We start from the raw sequence: 23,754 nt of genomic DNA on the forward strand, positions 1-23,754 counted from the left end.
TTTGCAGGGGAATGGCCACAGGAGATTGCTGCACTGCCTGCCTAGTCCCCTTACTGTGTCTGTGGTCACCCATTCCCTTCCTGCCTGTGGAGCTTTATCCTGCGGTGTGACCACCTCTCTATATCTGCTATCCACAATACTCTCCACCTCGTGGATGCAGCAGTGTCCCCAGCCACCGCTCTAGCTCTGAAACTGGTCTACCAGGAGCTGCAGCTGCAAACTCTTTCTGCACACATGTTGGCCCAGGGCACTGGAAATATTCCCGACATTCCACAGAGAGCAGGAAGAGCATACCACAGCTTTGAGCTCTCCTGCCATGACGTACCCCTTTAAATGAAACACTTTCAAAGTTCCTAAAATCATATAATGTCAATTACTCAAGGGCCCTTCTTTCCTGGTTCCCGTTACTATAGAATATAGTCCTTACAAGCTGCAACCACAAAATAAAGACTGTACAAACTATAAGTGATAGAAAGTAGTAAATACTTAACTGAGCAAACTCATTCAATCAGCTGCTTCCTCTTGCATCCTGACGTCACTTCAGGGCTCCAAGCTGAAACTCAGCTTTCTCACTGCACTCTGGTCGATTTTCCTATGATATCACTCTTTGTTTGTGTTTCAACAAGAACTGACTGCAGGACACTTTCCCAGACTCATTCATGGAAATGCTGACTGCATGGGCTCTCCTCCCAGACTAATTCACGGTGATTTTGACTGTAGGACACTTTTCCCAGTCTCGTTTAAGGGCACTGAGGAAATTGACGGTGGATATTGCGGAGGAACTGGCAGCAGTTTTCTAATCCTCCTTAGATACAGGGATGCTGCCAGATGACTTGAGAATTGCAAATATAAGACCCTGATTCCACAAAGAGTGTAAAGATAAGTTCAGCAATTATAATCTAGTTTAACCTCAGTGGTAGGGAAGCTTTTAGAAATGTTGATTTCGGACAAAATTAATAGTCACTTGATTAATTAAGGAACTCCAGCACAGATTTGTTTCGGGCAAATTATGTTTAACTAACTTGTTTGTATTTTTTGGTAATGTTTCAGAGAGGGTTGATGAGGGCAATGCCATTGATAAGATACATGGACTTCCAAAAGACATTTGATGAAGTACCATATAACAGACTTGTTGGAAAGTTAGAGCTCATGGAATGAAAGGACGGAAACAACAAGGCTACAAAATTGTCAGAGTGACAGAAAACAAAAAGCTGTTTAGTTGTTTTTCAGACGGCAGGATAGTTTGTAGAGGAGTTTCCCAGGGGTCCGTCTTGGGACTTCTGCTGCTCTTGTTATATATTAATGATGTATACCTTAGTGTACAGGGCACAATTTCAAAATTTGTAATGATATGAAACTTGGAAGTTTTGTGAACTGCGGAGAGGAAAACGTTAATCTTCAGAAGGACATACACAGGTTGGTGGAATTGGCAAGTGGCAAATGAAATTGAATGTAGAGAAATGTGAAGTGATTCATTTTGCCAGTAAGAATGTGGAGAGATGATTTAAAATAAAAGGTTCAATTCTCACGCAGGTGTCAGAGCAAAGGGACCTGGGGTAATTGTGCACAAATCATTACAGGTGGCAGCGCAGGTTGTTCGAGTAGTTAATATACTTAGAGAATCCTGGGCTTTATCAGTAGAAGCATAGAGCAGAAAAGCAAGGAAGTTATGTTAAACTTGTATAAAATAGTTGACTGATCTCAACCTGAGAACTGCATCCAGTTCTGGGTGTCACACTTCAGAAAAGATGCAAAGGCATTAGAGAAGGAGTGGGAAAAACTCACATGAATGAATCCAAAGGTGGGGAACTTAAGTTACCTCGATAGATTGGAGATGCTGGGACTGTTTTCATTGGCAAAGATAAATTTGAGAGGAGAATTAATAAATTCAAGATAATCAGGGGAATTGGACAAAACAGATAGAGATAATCTTGTTTCCATTGGTAGAAGGATCAAGAACCTGAGGGCACAGAATTAAGGTAACTAGCAAAAGAAGCGTGAGGAAAAACCTTTTTACACAGTGTATGATGGAAGCAGGGTCCATCACGGCATTGAAGAGTGAATTGGATCATTATATGAAAAGGAAACATTTTTGTGGCAACAGGGAAAAGGCAGAGAAGTGGCAAAAGGTGAATTTCTGTTTCAGAAAGTCAACACAAATAGGACAGGCTGAATGGCTTCCTCTGTGCTGCAACCATCCTATGATTGAACGATTTGCTCTGTCACTATCTAATTTAACATGTTGGTAAAGCCACAAGCACGATGGAGGTTTCCTTTAGAATGAAAATGATAGTTCATCTGCACAAGGACCATGCACAGTCAGTCCTACCAATTCTGTCATGGACAACTCCATCTGTAATGGATAGATTTGCGAGGATGAAGTCTAATGGACTTTACTATCATGTTGCCTCTTTCGGCACTCGCGCATGCCCAGTCTGGCAGCTGTGTCTGGTACCTTGAAGTCCTCCACCCAAGTACATTCTGTGCCCTTTTCAACATGGAAGTGTACTGATTCATCATCAGACAAAGGACCATAAGTGGTAATCAGTTAGAGCTTTCCTTCATAAAAGCAAATTACTGAAGAAGCTGGAATCTGAAATGAAAGACAAAATGCTGGAGAATCTCAGCAGGTCTGGCAGCATCTGTCGGGAGAGAAAAGAGCCAACGTTTCGAGTCCGATGACTCTTTGTCAAAGCTAACAGACAGAGAAAGTGGGAAATATTTATACTGTGGATTGAGAATGAAAGATGAGTCATAGCCACAGAAATCCAGGGAAACGGGGTGCTAATAGCCACAGAAACCAAGGGGAAAGTGTGCTTATGCAGTCCCCAGAGAAAACAAAAGGTGTGAGAGGCCAAACAGCAGTGAAACTAACATCAGGGTAAACTGTGACATGTAGATGTGGGGGGCGGGGAAGGGAGAAGTAAAGTGGAGAAAGGGTAAGGAAAGGTGGATAAGGTGGGGAGGGGTTTAAATATATATTAAGAAAGACAAGAAAGAAAGAAATGTTAAGACAGTTAAAATGAAATAGGATGAAAACAAATGGGTCGAGGTGGGGTAGAGCTAATCATCTGAAGTTGTTGAATGCGATGTTGAGACCGGAAGGCTGTAGTGTGCCTAACCGGAAGATGAGATGTTGTTCCTCCCATTTGCATTGAGCTTCACTGGAACATTGCAGAAGGCCAAGGACAGACATGTGGGCATGGGAGTAGGGTCTTTTGTTAAAACGGTAAGCAACGGGAAGGTCAGGGTCCTGAATGCGCACAGACCGAAGGTGCTCAGCAAAGCGATCACCCAGTCTGCGTTTGGTCTCTCCGATATAGAGGAGACCACATTGGGAGCAGCGAATGCAATGGACCAAATTGGAAGAGATGCAAGTGAAACGCTGCTTAACCTGGAATGAGTGTTTTGGGTCTGGGATGTTAAGCATGGAAGAGGTAAAGGGGCAGGTGTTACACCTTCTGCGATTGCATTGGAAGGTGCCATGGGAGATGGGAGAAGTACTGGGTATGGTGGAGGAGTGGACTAGATTATCTCGGAGGAACTGGTCTCTGTGGAATGCTGACAGAGGGAGCGAAGGGAAGATCTGTTTAGTGGTGGCATCACGCTGGAGTTGACGAAAATGGTGGAGGATTAGGCTTTGAATACGGAGGATGGTGGGTTGAAATGTGAGAACGAGGGGTCTCTATCCTTGTTCTGGGAGGGAGGGGAGGGGGCAAGGGTAGTGGCACAGGAGATGGATTGCACACTGTTGAGGGCCCTGTCAACAATTGTAGGTAGGAAATCATGGTTGAGGAAGAAGGAACACATTTTCATAGCACCATTTTAGAAAGTGTCATCATCGGAATAAATGCGACGGAAGCGAAGGAGTTGAGAGAAAGTAATGGAGTCCTTACATGGTGTAGGGTGCGAAGAGCTGTAGTCCAGATAGCTGTGGGAGTCAGTGCGATTGTAGTGGATATTAGTAGATAGTCTATTGCCGGAAATGGAGACAGAAAGATCAAGGAAGGGAAGGGAAGTGCCTGAGATGGACCAGGTGAAAGTGATAGAGGGGTGGAAACTGGAAGCGAAGTTGATTAATTTTTTCAGGTCGTGAGCATGAAGTGGCACCAAAATAATTATCGGTAAAGGTGGTGTGGGAGGGGACCCGGGTAGGCCTGGAACAAGAAATGTTTCACATACCCAAAAAAAGGCAAACGTAGCTAGGACCCATGTGGGTACCCATTGCTACACCTTTGATTTGGAGAACGTGGAATGAGTTAAAGGAGAAGTTGTTGAGAGATAGAACGAGTTCAGCCAGGCGGAGGAGAGTGGTGGTGGATGGGTATTGTTCGGGCCTCTTTTCGAGAAAGAAGCGAAGAGCTCTCAGGCCGTCCTGGTGTGGGATGGAGGTGTAGAGAGATTGCACATCCAAAATGCAGTTAGGGCGCGAACTGGAAGCTGTCAATATGACGCAGTGCATCAGAGGAATCCCGGATGTTGGTGGAGAGGGAATGGATCAGAGGAGTGAGGATGGAGTCAAGATAAGAGGAAATACGTTCGGTGGGGCAGGAGCATGCTGACACAATGCGTCTGCCGGGACAGTCTTTTTTGTGGATTTTGGGAAGTAGGTTAAAAGCGGGCTGTCCGGGGTTGGGAGACTATGAGGTTGGAAGCCGCAGGGGGAAAGCACAGGAGGAAATGAGGTCGCTAACGGTGTTGGAGATAACGGCTTGATGTTCAGTGGTCTGGTCATGGTCCACGGGGAGGTAAGAGTAAGTATCTGAGAGTTGGCGCTCAGTCTCTGCGAGGTAGAGGTCAGTGCGCCAGACGACAACAGCATCCCCTTTGTTGGCAGGTTTGATGACAAAGTCGGGGTTAGACCTGACGGAATGAAGACAGAAAGTTTGGAAGGAGAGAGGTTGGAATGGGTGAGGGGGCAGAAAAAACAATGATAATCTCTTATTGTCACAAGCAGGCTTCAATGAACTTGCTGTGAAAAGCCCCTAGTAGCCACATTCCGGCGCCTGTTCGGGGAGGCCGGTACAGGAATTGAACCCGCGCTGCTGTCTTATGCTGCATTACAAGTCAACTGTTTAGCCCACTGTGCTAAACCAGCCAATGTCCCCATAACAGTTCTCAATGAAAAGAACAAGGGCAGGTAGCAATTGTCCCATTGGGGGGGGGGGGGGGGGGGCTCCACTTGGAGGAAGAATGTTGGAGGGACATGAAAGGATTAGTGGAAACGTGGGGGGGGGGGGGGGGAGGATTCTTGCCCAAAGAAGTGAGCACGGAGATGAAGATGACGAAGGAAGAGTTCAACATCATGTCGAGCCCGGAATTCATTGAGGTGGGGATGCAAGAGTACAATGCTGAGTCCTTTGCTGAGAACAGCACGCTAGCCTCAGAGAGGGGAAGGCCAGAGGGTATGGTGAACACACGGCAAGGCTGGGGCTGGGAGAAATGGGGTATGAGGGATTGGGACTGGTGGACGGCCTAGGATGGGCAGTGGTGTTGATACTGGGAGAAATGGGGTACAAGGGATCGGGACTGGTGGAGGGCCAAGTGGACCCCCCCCCCCCCCCCCCCCCCCCCCGCGATGGGACAATTACTACCTGCCCTCGATCTATTCATTGAGAACTGTCGAGGGGACATTGGCTGGTTTAGCACAGTGGGCTAAACAGTCATATCAAAGCTCCAAAACCGAGGACTTGGCTCTCCACTCTGCAGCTGGATCCTCGATTTTCTGACCAACAGACCACAATCAGTAAGAATGAACACCAACACCTCCTTCACAGTAGTCCTCAATACCAGTGCCCCGCAAGGCTACGTACTTAGTCCCCTACTCTACTCCCTGGACACACACGACTGCGTGGCAAAACTTGGTTCCAACTCCATCTACACGTTTGCTGGCAATACGACCATAGTGGGCCGGATCTTGAATAACGTCGAGTCAGAATACAGGAGGGAGATAGAGAACCTGATGGCGTGGTGTAATGACAACAATCTCTTCCTCAATGCCAGCAAAACTAAAGAGCTGGTCATTGACTTTAGGAAGCAAAGTACTGTACACTCCCCTGTCAGCATCAACGGGGCCGAGGTGGAGATGGTTAGCAGTTTCAAATTCCTAGGGGTGCACATCACCAAAAATCTGTCCTGCTTTACTCAAGTTGACGCTATCACCAAGAAAGCACAACAGCGCCTATACTTCCTCAGGAAACTAAGGAAATTCGGCATCTCCACATTAACCCTTACCAACTTTTACAGATGCACCATAGAAAGCACCCTATCGGGCTGCATCACAGCCTGGTATGGCAACTGCTCGGCCCAGGACCGCAAGGAACTTCAGAGAGTCGTGAATACCGCCCAGTCCATCACACGAACCTGCCTCCTATCCATGGACTCCATCTACACCTCCCGCTGCCTGGGGAAAGCGGGCAGCATAATCAAGGATCCCTTCCACCCGGCTTACTCACTTTTCCAACTTCTTCCATTGGGCAGGAGATACAGAAGTCTGAGAACACGCATGAACAGACTCAAAAACAGCTTCTTCCCTACTGTCACCAGACTCCTAAATGACCCTTTTAGTGACTGACCTCATTAACACTACACCCTGTATGCTTCATCTGATGCCAATGCTTATGTAGTTACATTGGGCGCGATTCTCCCAAAGGGAGACAAAGGCCGCGATTCTCCGAACCCCACGCCGGGTGGGAGAATCACGGGAGTGCTGGGCGATTCACGCCACACCGCCCTGGCAGGCGCACGCGATACTCTCACCCCCCCCCCCAAAACGGCGTGTCGCGTTTTACGACAGGCCGCTCGGAGAATCGCCGCTCGCCGTTTCTAACGGGCGAGCGGTGATTCACCGGCCCGGATGGGCCGAGTGGCCTGCCTAATCCAACCGGTTCACGCCGGCGCCAACCACATCTGGTCGCTGCATGCGTGGTTGCCGTCCTCCCCTCCGCCGCCCTGCAATACATGGAGGATTGATCTTGCGGGCGGCGGAGGGAAAAGAGTGTGTCTTTCAGAGACGCCAGCCCGACGATCGGTGGGCACCGATCGCGGGCCAGACCCCTCCTGAGTACCCCCCTGGTGCTCGATCCTCCCTCTCCCCCCACAGACCCCACACGCAGCGGTCGCGCGCTTTTCATGCCGGCAGCGACTAGGTGTGGTTGGCGCTGGCGTGAACCGGTCGGATTAGGCAGGCCGCTCGGCCCATTCGGGCCGGATAATCGCCGCTCACCCGTTAGAAATGGCGAGCGGCGATTCTCCGAGCGGCCTGTCGTAAAACACGACACGCCGTTTTGGGGGGGGTGGGAGAATCGCGTGCAGGTGCCAGGGCGGCGTGGTGTGAATCGCCCAGCACTCCCGCGTTCTCCCACCCGGCGTGGGGGTCGGAGAATCGCGCCCATTGTATATCTTGTGTTGCCCTATTATGTATTTTCTTGTATTTTCTTGAATTTTGTTTAATTCCCTTTTCTTCCCATGTACTGAATGATCTGTTGAGCTGCTCGCAGAAAAATACTGGGCGCGATTCTCCGCAAATGCGGCGAGTCGTAAAGGCTGCCGTGAAACTGCCCCCTCCCAGGACCCGATTCTCCCCCCCGGGCGGGGCTAGCAGCGCGGCCCCGTGAAGCACTGCATCGCGGGCTTAGCGACCGTCACTAAGTCCGCGCGCCAAGCGTCACGGCGGCTGACGCGCACGATGACGTCAGCCGCGCATGCGCAGGTTGGACGGCTCCAACCCGCGCATGCGCGGATGACGTAATCACGCAGACACGTCAAACCCGCGCATGCGCGGGGCGTCATGCCCCTCAGCCGCCCCGCGGACTGATCCTGTGGGGCGGCGGAAGAACAATTAGTGCGCGGGCATCGGACCCGCTGCCCGCGATCGGTGCCCACCGATCGCAGGCCCATGCTACCCTTGGTGCGGCCGTGCCAATCGGTGCCATGGTTGTCCAGGACAGCACTTTGCAGCCGTTTTCACGAACAGTGGGCGCGATTCTCCCAAAACGGAAGAAATCGTAAAGCTGCCGTAAAACCCGGGCGGGTTTTACGGCAGCGCGCCCCTTCCCGACCGGGGACCGATTCTGGTCCCCGGTCGGGGCTAGCAGCCCGACGCCGTAGGCTCCGGCAAGACGGGCTTAACGAAAATCGTTAAGCCCGCTTGCCGGAGTTAGCGCCGGCTGACGCGTCATATGACGTCAGCCGCGCATGCGCAGTTTGGCAGACTCCAACCCGCGCATGCGCGGGTGACGTCATCGCGTTTTTGCGCGAAACCCGCGCATGCGCGGGCCGGGTTCCCCTCAGCCGCCCCGCGAATGGATACTGCGGGGCGGCGGAAGGACAAGTAGTGCGCGGGCATCGGGCCCGCTGCCCGCGATCGGTGCCCACCGATCGCGGGCCCATGGCAGCCTTGGCACGGCCGTGGTACGGCCGTGCCAATCGGTGCCATGGTTATTAATAGCGAGTTTGTGACGCCGTTTTTACGAACGGCAAGACCAGGTGTGTTTGCCGTTCGTAAAAACGGCGGAAAGGGCTGGGACTTCGGCCCATCTAACAGCTGAGAATCGCTGCCGGCCGTAAAAAAACGGCGGCAGCGATTCGGGTTGGGACTTCGGCGGGGGGGGGGGAGAATAGCGGGAGGGCGTCAAAAATGTCGGGAAGGCCCTCCCGCTATTCTCCCACCCGTCGTGGGGGGCGGAGAATTTCGCCCAGTGAGAGCAGGTGTGATTGCGTTCGTGAAAACGGCCGTAAAGGCCTGGGAACTCGGCCCATCGGCCTGGGGAGAATCGCTGTTCGCCGTAAAAAACGGCGAGCAGCGATTCGTGTCGTGGGGAGGCCGTGGGGGGCAGAATAGCGGGAGGGCGGGAAAAATGTCGGGAAGGCCCTCCCGCTATTCTCCGACCTGTCGTGGGCAGCGGAGAATCGCGCCCACTTTTCACTGTACCTCGTTACACGTGGCTTTTCACAGTAACTTCATTGAAGCCTACTCGTGACAATAAGCGATTTTCATTTCATAAACAAATCCAATCCAATCCAATCCGAGGCTGGGCAGTGGTGTTGATGAGTTGTTGAAGCTTGCATTCCTTAACATCTGCAAGAAACAGAAAAAGATTCTTCAGGTGTCGAATGATGCGAAGGATGAAATGAAACTGGGGACAGGTACAGCTTTGAGAGAGAGTAAGACGGTGCTGCTGGAGAGAGATGTTGAGTGTCTTCATGTGGCGCTGCATGGCACAGAGTGTGGCTTTCAGGATGCTGTGAGAGCAGCAGTTGGAAGAATGTTGTATATCCTGGAGGTACCTGTAATCCTTGAGGTTACATGCAGAGTGGAATTTAAATTGAAATCCCCGTGGGGTAAGTCGGAGACAAAGGCAGTCAATGAGGAAGGAAATATGGCTGTGGAAGTGAGTCTTTGTGAATACCTTGTCCAACACTAAGAGAGAAATGGAAAGCAGTGAAGTTGGATAGTGGGGGAGGGACTTATGGAAATCCTGTCGGAGAGAAGAGCAGTACTTCTTCATGGTAGGCATTCCTGGAAGAGAAGTGGCAGTGAGTTAAACACTGGATAAAAGCAAATTACTGCAGATGCTGGAATCTGAAATGAAAGGGAAAATGCAGGAAAATCTCAGCAGGTCCGGCAGCATCTCTAGGGAGAGAAAAGAGCTAACGTTTCGAGTCCAATGAGTCTTTGTCAAAGCTAATAAACAGAGAAAGTGGGAAATATTTGTACCGTGGAGTGAGAATTCCAACACTAAGAGAGAAATGGAAAGCAGTGAAGGTTCCAACACTAAGAGCTTTCCTTGCCCGTTCTTCACCTGATGCCACAAGACTTTATGGATTTCAGAGTCAATATTGTGCAGGGTTGTCAATCCCTGTCCACCTTATACAACTCAAGTCGCCACCTCTGGTGGGTATGTCTTGTCGGTTAGACAGGGATAGTTATGGTGGAGTCTGGGACATGCACTAAAAGTTAATATTCTGTGAGTATGACTATGTCAGACTATTAAACTAGACTGGAACAGCTCTTTTAATTTTACACAAGTTCCTAGATGTTCGTGATGCAGACTCAGCATGAGAGATTGGACATGTATTCCACCATTGGCTGCCATGCCTCCAGCTGCCTAGATTCTATGCTTTCGAATTCTTGTCCTAAACCTGTCTGCAACTATCTCTCTCCTTTAAGCTATTAGGTAAAATCCTCCTCTGACAAAGCTTTTTCTTCACCTGTCCTAATATCTCTATATGGTTCAGTTTTTCTGAAAATGCCTTTGTAGGCCACTTCTTTGTTGTAACATTCAATGTTTCTATGAAAAGAATAGTTCCATATTATGGAGGTTGGAGGTCAATCATCTCAGTTCTAGGACGTCACTGCAGGAGTTCCTCAGGGTAGTGTCCTTGGCCCAATCATCTTCAGCTGCTTCATCAGTGGCCTCTTCCATCATAAGGTCAGAAGCAGAGATGTTTACTGACAATTACACAATGTTCACGACTTCTCAGATACTGAAGCAGTCTAAGTCTAAATGCTGCAAGACCTGGACAATATCCAGGCCTGTGCTGGCAAGTGGCAAGTAACATTTGCACCACAAGTGACAGGTAATAGAACGTAATGTCCATCTCCTACAAGAGAGGATCTAAGTATTGCCCCATGACATTCAATGGCATTGCCATTGCTAAGTCCCCGACTATCAACGTCTTGGGGGTTACCATTGTACCACTGTGGCTACAAGAGCAGGTCAAAGGCTAGGAATCCTTGGCGAGTAACCCACCTCCTGACTCCCCCATACCGGTTGATCATTTGCAAGGCACAAGTCAGGAGTGTGATGGAATACTCGCCACCTGTTTTCTTCAGTTTCGTGACCGGAATAACATTAATGAAAATAATTGCTTTTTCAGTAGAAACAGTAATATTTCTCCTGTTTTATTTGTTGCTCAAATATGGAACACTGTTTATTCTTTCTTTATTTTATGTGTGACAAAGCATATATGAGGATGTCTTATTGTAATGCTTGTAATGTTAAAATAAAAAGCCTTACATTTATATAGCACCTTTCATATCCACCAGAATCCCACAGCACTTTACAGACAGTCTGTAGTACTTTTTGAAGTGTTGTCACTGTTGTAATGTAGGAAACGCTGAAGCCAATTTATGCTCAGCAAAATCCTGCAAGCGACAATGTGATAATAACCAGACCTTTGTGATCAATATTGACCAAGACACCAGGGCTAACTTTTTTTTATGCTTTAACACGACTAGGACAGCATCTTTATTGCCCACTCCAAATACCCTTGACATGGTGGTAGTGAGCCGCCTTCTTGAACTGCGGTAGTGCGTGTTGTATAGGTACACCCACTGTGCTTTTAGGGAGTGCCAGGATTTGGCCACTGTGACAGTGAAGGAACAGCGATATAGTTCCAAGTCAGGGTGGTATGTGGCTTGGAGGGGAATTTTCTAGTGGTGGTGTTCCCATGCATCTGCTGCTCTCGCTCTTTGACATAGTGCCATGATATCTTTCATATCATTAGTGAGGCAAGATGATGCTTTAGTTTAACCGAAAATTGGTACTCCATCAATCCTGCACAGAAGGGTTAGCGTAGATTTTGTACTTAAGACCTGGAGTGGAACTTGAATTAAATCTTCTGAATCAGGTGAGAGTGCTATCAACTGATAAAACAACTGGCACAATTGTATTGTTTAGCTCATGCATTTGCTAATTGGTAAAATGTAGCTACAAAGGTGTTCTTTTCTGGCTCTTATTCAAGAAGGTACTTCAATTTACTTTTCCAGCGCTTCCAGTGCTTTTCAAGAAGAAGCTTCAGAATAAAGAGCATAAAGAAGGAAGTGTGGCTACATTGCGGTGTGAGCTGTCAAAATCTGATGCCCCTGTAAAATGGAAAAAAGGATCCACACTAATCATTACTAATGACAAATACGAAATGAAGCAGGAAGGTTCTAACGTTGAGCTGATTATTCATGACCTAAAACTTGAAGATGCTGGAGAATACACCTGTGACTCTGGGGACGAACAGACAACTGCCTCTTTAAAAGTAAAAGGTAAGGCAGCGTCATAAATGATTATTCGGAACAGTAGGAGGCCATTCAGCCTGTCAAGCCTGTTCTGCCACTGAATTGATCATCCCTGATCATCTTCCCCAATGCCACTTTCCCACACTATGGCCGGGACAGCAGGGTAGCAGGGGCAGCAGGGTAGCATGGTGGTTAGCATAAATGCTTCACAGCTCCAGGGTCCCAGGTTCGATTCCCGGCTGGGTCACTGTCTGTGTGGAGTCTGCACGTCCTCCCCCTGTGTGCGTGGGTTTCCTCCGGGTGCTCCGGTTTCCTCCCACAGTCCAAAGATGTGCGGGTTAGGTGGATTGACTATGCTAAATTGCCCGTAGTGTCCTAAAAAAAGTAAGGTTAATGGGGGGGGTTGTTGGGTTACGGGTATAGGGTGGATACGTGGGTTTGAGTAGGGTGATCATGGCTCGGCACAACATTAAGGGCCGAAGGGCCTGTTCTGTGCTGTACTGTTCTATGTTCTATGATTCATCGCTATCTGGCGGGGCGGGCCGTACCAGCACCGAAGAATGGCATGAACCACTTTGGCGTTGGGCCGCCCGGATCCTCCGCACCTTCAGGGGCTAGGCCGGCGCCGGTGGGGTTAGCGCCGCGTCAACCGCGCCAAAGGGCCTCCGCCGGCCGGGGTGAGTTGCCGCATGCGCGGGAGCGCCAGCGTATTCTGGCGTGATCCCAGCGCATGTGCAGGGGGTTTCTTCTCCGCGCCGGCCATGGCTGACCTTTACACCGGCAGGCGCGGAGGGAAAGAGTGTCCCCACGGCAGAGGCCCGCCCGCAGATCGGTGGGCCCCGATCACAGGCCAGGCCACCGTGGGGCCCGCCCCGGGGCCAGATCTCCCCGCGCCCCACTGAGGACTCTGCAGGCCGCCCACAGAGCCAGGTCCCGCCTGTAAGGATCTTGTTTGATTTACGCCGGTGGGACTGGCCGAAAACGGGCGGCCACTCGGCCCATTATGGTGCGGAGAATCGCTGGGGGGGGGGGGGGGGCACAGCCAATGGCCTCCGACCGGCGCAATGCGATTCCTGCCCCCATCGAAAATCCTGCGCCGGAGAATCCGGCGGCGGGGCGCGATTCACACCGCCCCCTCCCCCGGCGATTCTCCGGCCTGGCAGGGGGTCAGAGTATAACGCACTATATCCATATCCCTTCATGTCTCCAGAAAGCTATTGATTTATTTCTCAATTAAACTTCCCCAGCCCTCTGAGGTACATAATTCCAAAGATTCACAATGCTGAATGAAGAAATTACTCCTCATCTGAGGCTTAAATAGGCTACCTGATATTCTGAGATTATTTCCCCTGTTTTTAGACAGGCAGGGGAACCATCTGATCTACATCCACCCTTTTAAGCTCTGTAAGTATTTTCTTTCAATGAGATCACCCCTTATTCTTCGAAATTCTAGGGAATACGGACCCAGTCTTCTCAATCTCTCCTCATACGACAATCCTACCATCTTCGGGATTAGTCCAGTGAACTGGGCTGGTGGGGTAAGTCGGGAGACTCGCAATGGCGTCAGTCCAGTTTTTTGCCTCCCACCTAATTCACCGGGCTAATGCGATTCCTGTCACTGGCTAGCGGCCAATGTAGAATCCCCCCAATGCTTCTTATCAAATTATGTCTCTTATCTTGAGAATTACTGTGTCTCGGCCAGTAATTGGTTGACATAGCTATCTGTCATTTGGAGTTGAGGTCTCCTAGACAAGGGCCTATGCAGTCCTCCTAGTTAAGGTGAACATTCATGTTATCTCTTTATCCTGTGGCCTGAGGAATACAAAATAATCTTATTCCCACAGTACTTTAGAGTCTGTATTTTAATAATATTTTCATAATTATAAAAATTATAAAGGTATAAACATTTGTGTTCCAAATTACATTTCTAGTCTTTCTAACGTATCTATTAATGAATTACTTATTCTTTAATTGTCTCACAATTGAGGCTGTTTGCATAACTCATCTGGCTGGTTTACAATAATACTGGTTTAGTTTTTTATTAAAATGAAGGGCTAGGGTTAGTGTTATTAATCCAAACTACAAAATGGTCATCATACTAGAACTAGTGTTTCCAAACTGCTCACACCCCGCTGCAGAAACATCAAGCCAATACCTTTAAGAAAGCCAAGCTTACCATTTGCTCTCGGGCCACTCACCCTGATCACTCCCACTCTGACCCACTTACCCAAGTCACACCAAGTTCGCATATCTATTTATGTAACTCAATATCACAGTCAGAATGGCTACAGCACAGAAGGAGGTTGTTTGGCCCATCGTATCTGCACTGGCTTACTATTGGAGTACTTTAGGGGCAGCAGGGTAGCATGGTGGTTAGCATAAATGCTTCACAGCTCCAGGGTCCCAGGTTCGATTCCCGGCTGGGTCACTGTCTGTGTGGAGTCTGCACGTCCTCCCCCTGTGTGCGTGGGTTTCTTCCGGGTGCTCCGGTTTCCTCCCACAGTCCAAAGATGTGCGGGTTAGGTGGATTGGCCATACTAAATTGCCCGTAGTGTCCTAATAAAAGTAAGGTTAAGGGGGGGGTTGTTGGGTTACGGGTATAGGGTGGATACGTGGGTTTGAGTAGGGTGATCATGGCTCGGCACAACATTGAGGGCCGAAGGGCCTGTTCTGTGCTGTACTGTTCTATGTTCTATGTTCTATGTTTACTAAGTACTGCTAGCCTGCCTTCTCCCCACAGTCCTGCATATTCCTACTCCTCAGATAACAGTCCGATTCCTTCTTGAATACTTCAATTGAACCTGCCACCACCACACTGTTGGGCAGTGCATTCTAAATCCTAATGACTCACTGTGAAAAAGATTTTCCTCATGTTCCCATTGCTTCTTTTGCCAATTACCTTAAATCATTGCCCTCTGACTCTTGATCCATCCTCCAATGGGAAGAGATTTTCCCGATCTACTCTATCCAAACCCCTCATGGTTTTGAAAACCTCCATCAAATCTTCTCTCAACCCTATCTTATGCAATGGAAGTTCCACATCCCCAGAACCATTCTCATGAATCTTTTCTGAACTCTCTCCAATGCATACACGGCCGGTATTCTCCAAAATCCCGGCCAAGTGTTGACGCCGGCGACAAAACTGGCGCGAGCGACGCCGGCGTCAACGGCCTCCAGGCCCAGTCATTCTCCCCTTCCTCGATGGCTAGAACAGAGCCGAAGTGCTGTGCGCTGCTCCAGCACCGAAAGCCGGCCCTACATGGCCGGCATGGGTCCGCGCGTGCCCGCCACGGCCGTCTCCACGCTGGTCTCCGAGCAACATGGCGGGGCCCGGCGAGGAGGAACATAGGTTCCCTCCCGGAATGAGCATGCCTGCCTATTGGTAGCCCCCGTGAAGCACCCCCCCCCCCCCCCCCCCCCCCCCGGAGTTGGCTCCTCTCGCCTCCCCACCAGGACGGCCCCCACAGCCAGATAGGACCATACGCGAACGACATTGGCGGAACTTGGCGGGCTCTCAGCCCGTCGAGTGCGGAGAATCGCCGCGGCATCTGCGCCAGTGCAATTCTCCGGTCACCGGAAAATCGGCGGCCCGACGTCGGAGCGGCGAGGCGGAATTCGCGCGCCCCCCCCGGCTATTCTCCGACCCAACGCGGGCTCGGAGAATCTCTCCCCACATCTATCAAATTGTCTGATGTCTGCATGAAACACCTTGGGATATTTATCTAAACAGGTTGTTATTTGTAAAAAAAAACTCAGGTAAAAAATCTTTCTAAACAGATTGACCTTGTATTATCCCTGGCAGGGTTAGCTCTATCAGCCAAATGCAAGGTGCAAAAAGGAGGGAGGAAATTAAAACAATCATGATTAGTAGAAAAAGAGTACTCAGAAAACTAATGTGACTAAAGGCTGACAGATCTGATAGCCTGCATCCTAGGATGTTAAAAGAAGTGGATACAGAGATAGGGAATGCATTAGTTGGAATCTTTCAAAATTCCATAGATCCTAAATGGTCGCAGTGGATTGGAAAACCGTAAATATAACATCCTTGATTCAAGAAAGGTGGGAGAGTGAAAGCGGGAAACTATAGGCAGTTGGCCTGACATCTAGCATGAGGAAAATGCTGGAACTAATTATTAACAAGGTAGTTGTAGGACATTTAGGAGATCATAATACAACAGGGCAGTGTCAACATGTTTTTGTGAAAAGGAAATTGTGTTTGACAAATTTAATGATGTAACAAACAGCAAAAGAAGTATATTTGGATTTCCAAGAGACAAAAAATTTTACTGCACAAGAAAAGAGCAGTGTCGGGGATAATTTATTACCATCGATCGAGGACTGGCTAACTAATTGAAATGAAATGAAATGAAAATTGCTTATTGTCACGAGTAGGCTTCAATGAAGTTACTGTGAAAAGCCCCTAGTCACCACACTCCGGCACCTGTCCGGGGAGGCTGGTACGGGAATCGAACCGTGCTGCTGGCCTGCTTGGTCTGCTTTAAAAGCCAGCGATTTAGCTGAGTGAGCTAAACCAGCCCCTCAGGTTTCCTCAGATTCAGATTGCCAAACCAATAAATGGAGTGCCACAGCGATCAATGCTGGGGCCTCAACTATTTATGAATGACTTGGATGAAGTGACCAACTATATTGTGGCCAAATGTGGTGATGATACAAAGATAGGTAGGAAAGCAAGTTGTGAGGAGGAAACAAAGAGTCTTCAAGGGTTAGATGCATTAAGTGAGTGGCCAAAACATTATAGATGGAATATAATGTGGGGAAATGCGAGGTTGTTTGGCAGGAAGAATGGGAAAGCAAAATATTATTCAAATGTAGCTAGACTGTAGAATGCTGCAGTACAGAAGAATGGGTGTCCTTGGATGTGAATCACAAAAGGTTATGTCAGTACAGCAAGTAATTAGGAAGGCAAATGGAATGTTGGCCTTTACTGCAGGGTGAAAGGGTGGGGGGGGGGGGGGGGGGGGGGGGGGGTAGTTTAAATGTAAAAAGATCCTTCCACAATTGTACAGGGCAAGACCTCATCTAGAATACTGCGTACATTTTTGGTCTCCTTACTTAAGGATGGCTATATTTGCATTGTCACAGTTCAGAGAAGTATGGACAGGTTGTCTTATGAGGAATGGTTGAGGAAGTTGGACCCATACACATTAGTGTTTAGAAGAATGTGAGGTCATCTTATTGGAAGATGTAAGATTCTGAGGGAGCTGCGACAGGGTGCATGCTGAGAGGATATTTCCCCTCTTTGGAGATTCTAGAACTGGGAGTGGCAGTTTCAAAAATAAGTGGTCTCCCATTTAATACGGAGATGAGAAGGAATCGCTTCTCTTACAGAGAGCAGTGGAAGCTGGGTCATTGAATATATTTAAGGTAGAGTTAGACGGATTTTTGATCGCCAAGGAAGACAAGAAAGTGGAGTTCAGCCCACAATCAGATCAGCCATAATCTCATTTAGTGGCAGAGCAGGCTCAATAGGCCAAATGGCCTTCTCATTTTCCTCTTTCATTTGATCCTATAAGCCAAGGTTAGAGTTAGCTCCTTGAAGCCTTCAATGTTCAAACGATGGTATAATGAGATAAGTGAATTCTCCTGATTCCTTTTTAGAATCAAGAAATTGGCACTCTTGCACAGTAATTGTATGCTTTTTTTCCTGCAGTAGTGCTTCACGGAATCCTTGACCATGAGCTTCCTTGGAGTTCCTCCTTCTATGAACTGCCTCCTGAATTTATGAGATTGGGAGAAATTCCTGACCGAGAAATTTTACAGCATAAACTTGGCACTGCATCTTGCTGGCATACAAACGTTCTCTTTAACCTCTTTACCTCCTTTTATTGTCTATCCATTTTTGTACGCTCTCTTCAATAAGAAGCACCTTGCGAAATATTTATAATATCCATTGCATTCTCTTTATGAGTACAATAATATCAGGCTGTTCTGAGTTCAGAGGTTTGAGGATGGAAAATTCTGAAAATAGTGTTTGTGTCATTTATGATCTTCTTGAGCTAAGTAGATGCAATTATTTTCTCTCCTAGCCTTGCCTGTGCACTTCAAAAAAGAGCTACAGAATATGGAAGCTCACGAGGGAGATACGGCCACATTTTGTTGTGAGCTTACTAAGGCAGATGCCCCAGTGAAGTGGAGAAAGGGATCACTTTCACTTCATCCAAGTGACAAACATGAAATGAAGCAAAATGGTTCTACTGTTGAATTGCTCATTCACAATCTAAAGCTAGAAGACTCTGGAGAATATACCTGTGATTCTGGTGACAAGAAGACAAAGAGCTGTTTGAAAGTCAAAGGTAGGACAATCAACTTTACTCTTGGGAGGTAAATCACCTGCGGGATTCTCCTTCGGCGGGATCCTCCGCATTGCTGGCAACGCACCCATGCCCATGGGTGTCCCGACGGCCTGGGATGGACACAATGAGAATCTCCCTTGGCCGGCTACCGGATCGGAGTATCCTGCTGCCAGTGGGGGGGGGCACCGCACCGGAAAACGGGGCTGGCGGGAAATAGAATCCCACCCCTTGTGTTTTTGTAAGTATTTCTAAACAGTCCTGTGAATCCCGCCCTGATGCTGGTTGCCAGATTCTCCGGTGCCGGTTTTTTGGCGGGGGCGGGAATCACGGCGCGCCGATCGGGGGCCGTTGGCAGCGGCTCCCACGGCGGTTCTCCGGCCCGCGGTGGACCGAGTGGCCGCCAGTTTTCGGCAGGTCCCGCTAGAGTAAAATACACCAGGCCCTTACTGGCAGGACCTGGCTTTGCGGGCGGCCTGCGGAGTCCTCGGGGGGGGGGAGAGAGATCTAGCACCGGGGGGGGGGTCCACGGTGGCCTGGCCCGCGATGGCCTGGCCCGCGATCGTGGCCCACCGATCCGCGGGCGGGCCTGTGCCTTGGGGGCACACCTTCCCTCCGCGCCGGCCGGTGTAACAGTCTGCCATGGCCAGCGTGGAGAAGAACCCCCCTGCGCATGCGCTGGGATGACGGCAGCACACACTGACGCTCCCGTGCGTGCGCCAACTCGTGCCGGCCGGCAGAGGCCCATCGACGCCGGTTGGAGCGGCGCCAAGCCCTTCGGCGCCGGCTGGTGCGGCGCCAACCCCACCAGCGCCAGCCTAGCCCCCGAAGGTGCCTAGCCCCTTGTTTCAGGAGTCTTGTATCGGGCAAGTGGGCAATGTGGCCGACCCATCGCAGCTAGTCGAGCGTGACCAGTGCTTTGATACTGTGGATATTGGCCTGGGAGAGGACACTTACATTGGTATACCTATCCTGCCAATGGATTTGCAGGAGTTTGCAGAAGCAATGTTGATGATAACTCTCCAAGGATTTGAGGTGTCTGCTGTACATTGTCCATGTTCGTGATGCATACAGGAGGGTGGGGACCATGGCTTCTCTGTAGATCATGAGCTTCGTGCTGGATTTGAGGTCTCGGTCTTTGAACACTGTTCCTCAGGCGTCCGCGCCGGCGCGATTGGTGCATTGGAGCCGATGCTGGATTTCATTGTCAATTTCTGCTCGCGCTGAGAGGAGGCTCTTGAGGTATGGGAAATGATCCACATTGTCCAGGGGCTCACCATGGATTTTGATGGTTAGGGGGCAATTTTGTGTGGTAGGAGTAGGCTGGCAGAGGACCTTTGTTTTCCGGATGTTTAGTTTGAGGTTCATTCTCTCATATGCCTTGGTGAACGTGTTGACGAGGGTTTCTAGCTTGTCTTCTGAGTGTGCGCACGCACAGGTGTCGTCTGCATACTGCAGTTCGATGACAGAGGTTGGGTGTCTTGGTTCTGGCCTGGTGCGTTGGAGGTTGAACAATTTCCCACTTGTCCGGTAGATTCATTTCACTGCACAGGGGAGCTTCTCGTGAAGGGGAGGAGTGTTTCTACAAGAAAAATGGAGAAGAGCACTCGTGCGATGATGCAGCCTTGTTTGACCCAGGTTGCACACATGCTTGGGTCTGTGATGGTTACGTTGGTGAGGATCTCAGCTTGTAAACCATCATGGAGCAGGTGGAGAATAATGCCAATTTTCTGCGGGCTGCCTAAATTGAAAAGGATATTCCACAATCCCTCACGGTTGACAGAGTAAAAGGCATTTGCGAGATTGAAGAAGACCGTGTAGAGATTTTGATGCTGCTCCCTGCACTTTTCATGGATTTGCCGTGCACTGAAGATCATGTCCATTTACCTTGTTGATAGGTGGAAGCCGTACTGAGACTTCGGGAGGAGCTCTTCAGCCACTGGAAGGAGGCAGATGAGGAGTATCCTCGTGATGACCTTTCCCGAGGCAGTGAGAAGGAAAATCGCTCTGTAATTTCCCCAGTCAGACCTGTCTCCTTTCTTGAAGATGGTCACAATTAAAGTGTGTCTGAGATCACCCAGCATGCTCTTTTCCTTCCAGACAAGGGTGATGAGGTTGTGGATTCTTGTCAAGAATGCCTCTCCTTCGCATTTTAATATTTATTCGAGGATTCCATCTGTGCCAGAGGCCTTGTTGTTTTTCAGCTGTCAGATGGCTTTTTTGACCTCACAGCAACCTGAGGTTGCGCTGGGTTGGTGGCGGGTCGTATGTTGCGAGATGGTGTCGAGGGCTTTGAAGGCAGTGTCTTAGAACAAAGAACAAAGAAAAGTACAGCACAAGAACAGGCACTTCGGCACTCCAAGCACGTGCCTACCATGCTGCCCGTCTAAACTAAAATCTTCTACGCTTCCTGGGTCCGTATCCCTCTATTCCCATCCTATTCATGTATTTGTCAAGGTGACCCTTAAATGTCACTATCGTCCCTGCTTCCACCACCTCTTCCGGCAGCGAGTTCCAGGCACCCACTATCCTTTGTGTAAAAAACCTGCCTCGTACATCTCCTCTAAACCTTGCCCCTCGCACCTTAAACCTATGCCCCCTAGTAATTGACCTCTCTACCCTGGGGAAAAGCCTCTGACTATCCACTCTGTCTATGCCCCTCATAATTTTGTTAATCTCTATCAGGTCGCCCCTCAACCTCCGTTGTTCCAGTGAGAACAAACCGAGTTTATTCTTTTTTTTTTTTTTTAAATAATTTTTATTGAAAGAGTTTTTCCATACAGACATTTACCCCTACTAATTTTTAAATTATTTACAACACAATCCCTCTAGGCAAATGTCCCTCCCTCGCCCGCCCTCTCGCGCGCACCAGTCCTCTCCCCCCCCCCCCCCCCCCCCCCCCCCCCCCCCCCCCAGGCAACCTTAACAAACAAGGCAGCCTACAGTTTCAGACATGAGCAGCGAGCAGACTTGCCCGCGTTACAGTCGTGCATGTCCCCCCACGACCCTTGCTGCCCCCCCCCCTCCCCCCCCCTCCCCCCCCCCCCCCCCCCGGGTTGCTGCTGCCACGACCCCGAACGTCTATCTCTGATCTAAAAAGTCAAGGAAAGGTTGCCACCGCCTGGCGAATCCCTGTACCGACCCTCTCAGGGCAAATTTGATCCTTTCTAGCTGAATATAGCTAGCCATATCGTTAATCCAAGTTTCAACGCTTGGAGGCCTCGCGTCCTTCCATTGAATTAATATCCTTCGTCGAGCCACTAGGGACGCAAAGGCCAGTATTCCGGCCTCCCTAGCCTCCTGTACCCCCGGTTCTACCCCGACCCCAAAGATCGCAAGCCCCCATCCTGGTTTGACCCTGGACCCCACCACCTTCGACACCGTCCTTGCCACCCCCTTCCAGAACCCTTCCAGCACCGGACATGCCCAGAACATATGCACATGGTTCGCTGGGCTTCCCAGACATCTGACACACCTGTCCTCACCCCCAAAGAACCGGCTCATCCTTGTCCCCGTCATGTGAGCTCTATGCAGCACCTTAAATTGAATGAGGCTCAGTCTCGCACACGAGGAGGAAGAGTTGACCTTCTCCAAACCGAGTTTATTCAACCGCTCCTCATAGCAATGCCCTCATTAACACCCCCACTAAAGCCTCCACATCCTTCTGGTAGTGTGGCGACCGGAATTGAACACTATACTCCCAAGTGTGGCCTAACTAAGGTTCTATACAGCTGCAACATGACTTGCCAATTCTTATATTCAATGCCCTGGCCAATGAAGGCAAGCATGCTGTATGCCTTCTTGGTTGAGGATGTCTTTGAAGTGTTCTCCTCAGAGGGCATTGACTGCCTCTCTGTCTTTGATGAACACCTATCAGTTTTTGGCTCTGGATGGTTAGGTCCCTGGATAGTTGGACCGTAAATTGTTTTAATTGCGCTGAAGAAACAGCTCACGTTGTGGTTGTCGGTGAGTTGCTGAGTCTCCTGCATTCTTTTCACCCACCATCTGTCCTTTAGGTCTGGAGTTCCTTGTTGCACCTCGGCCTTCAGTTGCCTGAAGGCTTGTTTCCTCTCACTCAGGTTTTTATGGAATTGCCATTTCAGGAATGCCTTGCATTTGTGGTCGAGGAGATCCTGGATCTCATTATCGTTCTCGTTGAACCAGTCTTGGTGTTTCCTGGTCAAGAGCCTGAGCATGTCCTCGCAGGGACTGATTATGGTGGTTTTTAAGGCAGACCAGGTTGTGTGGGCATTCTGTGGCTCTGGCTCGTTCTTCGTTGTCAGGTTAGCTGTGAGGTGCCGACTGAGCTTTTTCTGCCTGTGCCGGTTTGGAGCCAGGGTAATGGAAATGGTAGAGTGGATTAGTTGGTGGTAAGTCCAGTAGTCATCGGCTCCGGTCGTGGCATGGGTGATGCGGACATCTTTGTGGTCCCTTGTTCGGATGGTGGTATTGGGCGGGATTCTCCGACCCCACATTGGGTTGGAGAATCGCCGGGGGGCGGCGTGAATCCCGCCTCCGCCGGCTGCCGAATTCTTGCTTCTCTAATCAGCTGTTCCCTCACCAAATTTGTGATCTCTCCAGTCCATAAGGCCATAAAATAATGAGCATAATTAGGCTATTCGGCCCATCGAGTCTGCTCCATCATTCGATCATGGCTGATATGTTCCTCATCCCCTTCTCTATCCTGCCTTCTCCCCATAACCCCTGATCCCCTTATTAATCGAGTAATCCTCATATTAATCAAGAACAGCAGATTTGTGTTTGAGGTTCTGTTAACTACAAGGCTACCGACCAAGAGCTGGAAGGTATAATTAGACAGAATAGTTATTTTTTAGAACATAAGAACTTGGAACAGGAGCAGGCATTTTAGCCTCTCGAGCCTGCTCCACTGTTCAATACGATCATGACCGACCTCATCATGGCCTCAATTCCACTGTCCCACACGTTCTCTGCACCTTTCAACCCAATACTGATCAATAAATCTGTCTAACTCTTCCTTAAATTTACTCACTGTCCCAGCATCCACCGCACTCTAGGGTAGCGAATTCCACAGACTTTCGACCCTTTGGCAGAAGTGGTTTCTCCTTATCTCTATTTTAAATCTGCTACCCCTTATCCTGAGACTATGACCTCACGTTCTAGATTGCCCCACAAAAGGAAGCATCCACTCTACGTCCACTTTATCCATGCCTTTTCTCATCTTATATACCTCAATTTGATCTCCCCTCATTCTTCGAAATTCTGGAGTGTATAGGCCTAAACTGCTCAATCTCTCTTCATAAGACAAACCCCTCAGGCGGGATTCTCCATTTCACAGACTGAGGGCGGATTCTCCGATTGCCAACGCCTAAATCGTGTTCGACGATTGGCCGGAGAATCCATTTTTACGCCAAAATCGTGGGCGCCGCAGCTTTTCAGATGCTCTCTGTG

The 23,754-nt window shown here is 49.4% G+C and overlaps 1 protein-coding gene across 3 annotated transcripts in view; it reads left to right on the forward strand.

Moving 5' to 3' along the window:
- The window catches only part of obscnb (obscurin, cytoskeletal calmodulin and titin-interacting RhoGEF b), an 896,193-nt gene that overhangs the window by 366,076 nt on the left and 506,363 nt on the right, over positions 1 to 23,754 (forward strand). For all 3 annotated transcript variants that reach the window (XM_038798455.1, XM_038798456.1, XM_038798458.1), the window contains 2 exons: positions 11,774 to 12,040; positions 18,061 to 18,327. In XM_038798455.1, the coding sequence (XP_038654383.1) occupies positions 11,774 to 12,040; positions 18,061 to 18,327 (534 nt within the window). The remainder of the gene's footprint in view (positions 1 to 11,773; positions 12,041 to 18,060; positions 18,328 to 23,754) is intronic.

This window comes from Scyliorhinus canicula, chromosome 5 (assembly GCF_902713615.1).
Source record: "Scyliorhinus canicula chromosome 5, sScyCan1.1, whole genome shotgun sequence".
In the NCBI taxonomy this organism is placed as follows: domain Eukaryota; kingdom Metazoa; phylum Chordata; class Chondrichthyes; order Carcharhiniformes; family Scyliorhinidae; genus Scyliorhinus; species Scyliorhinus canicula.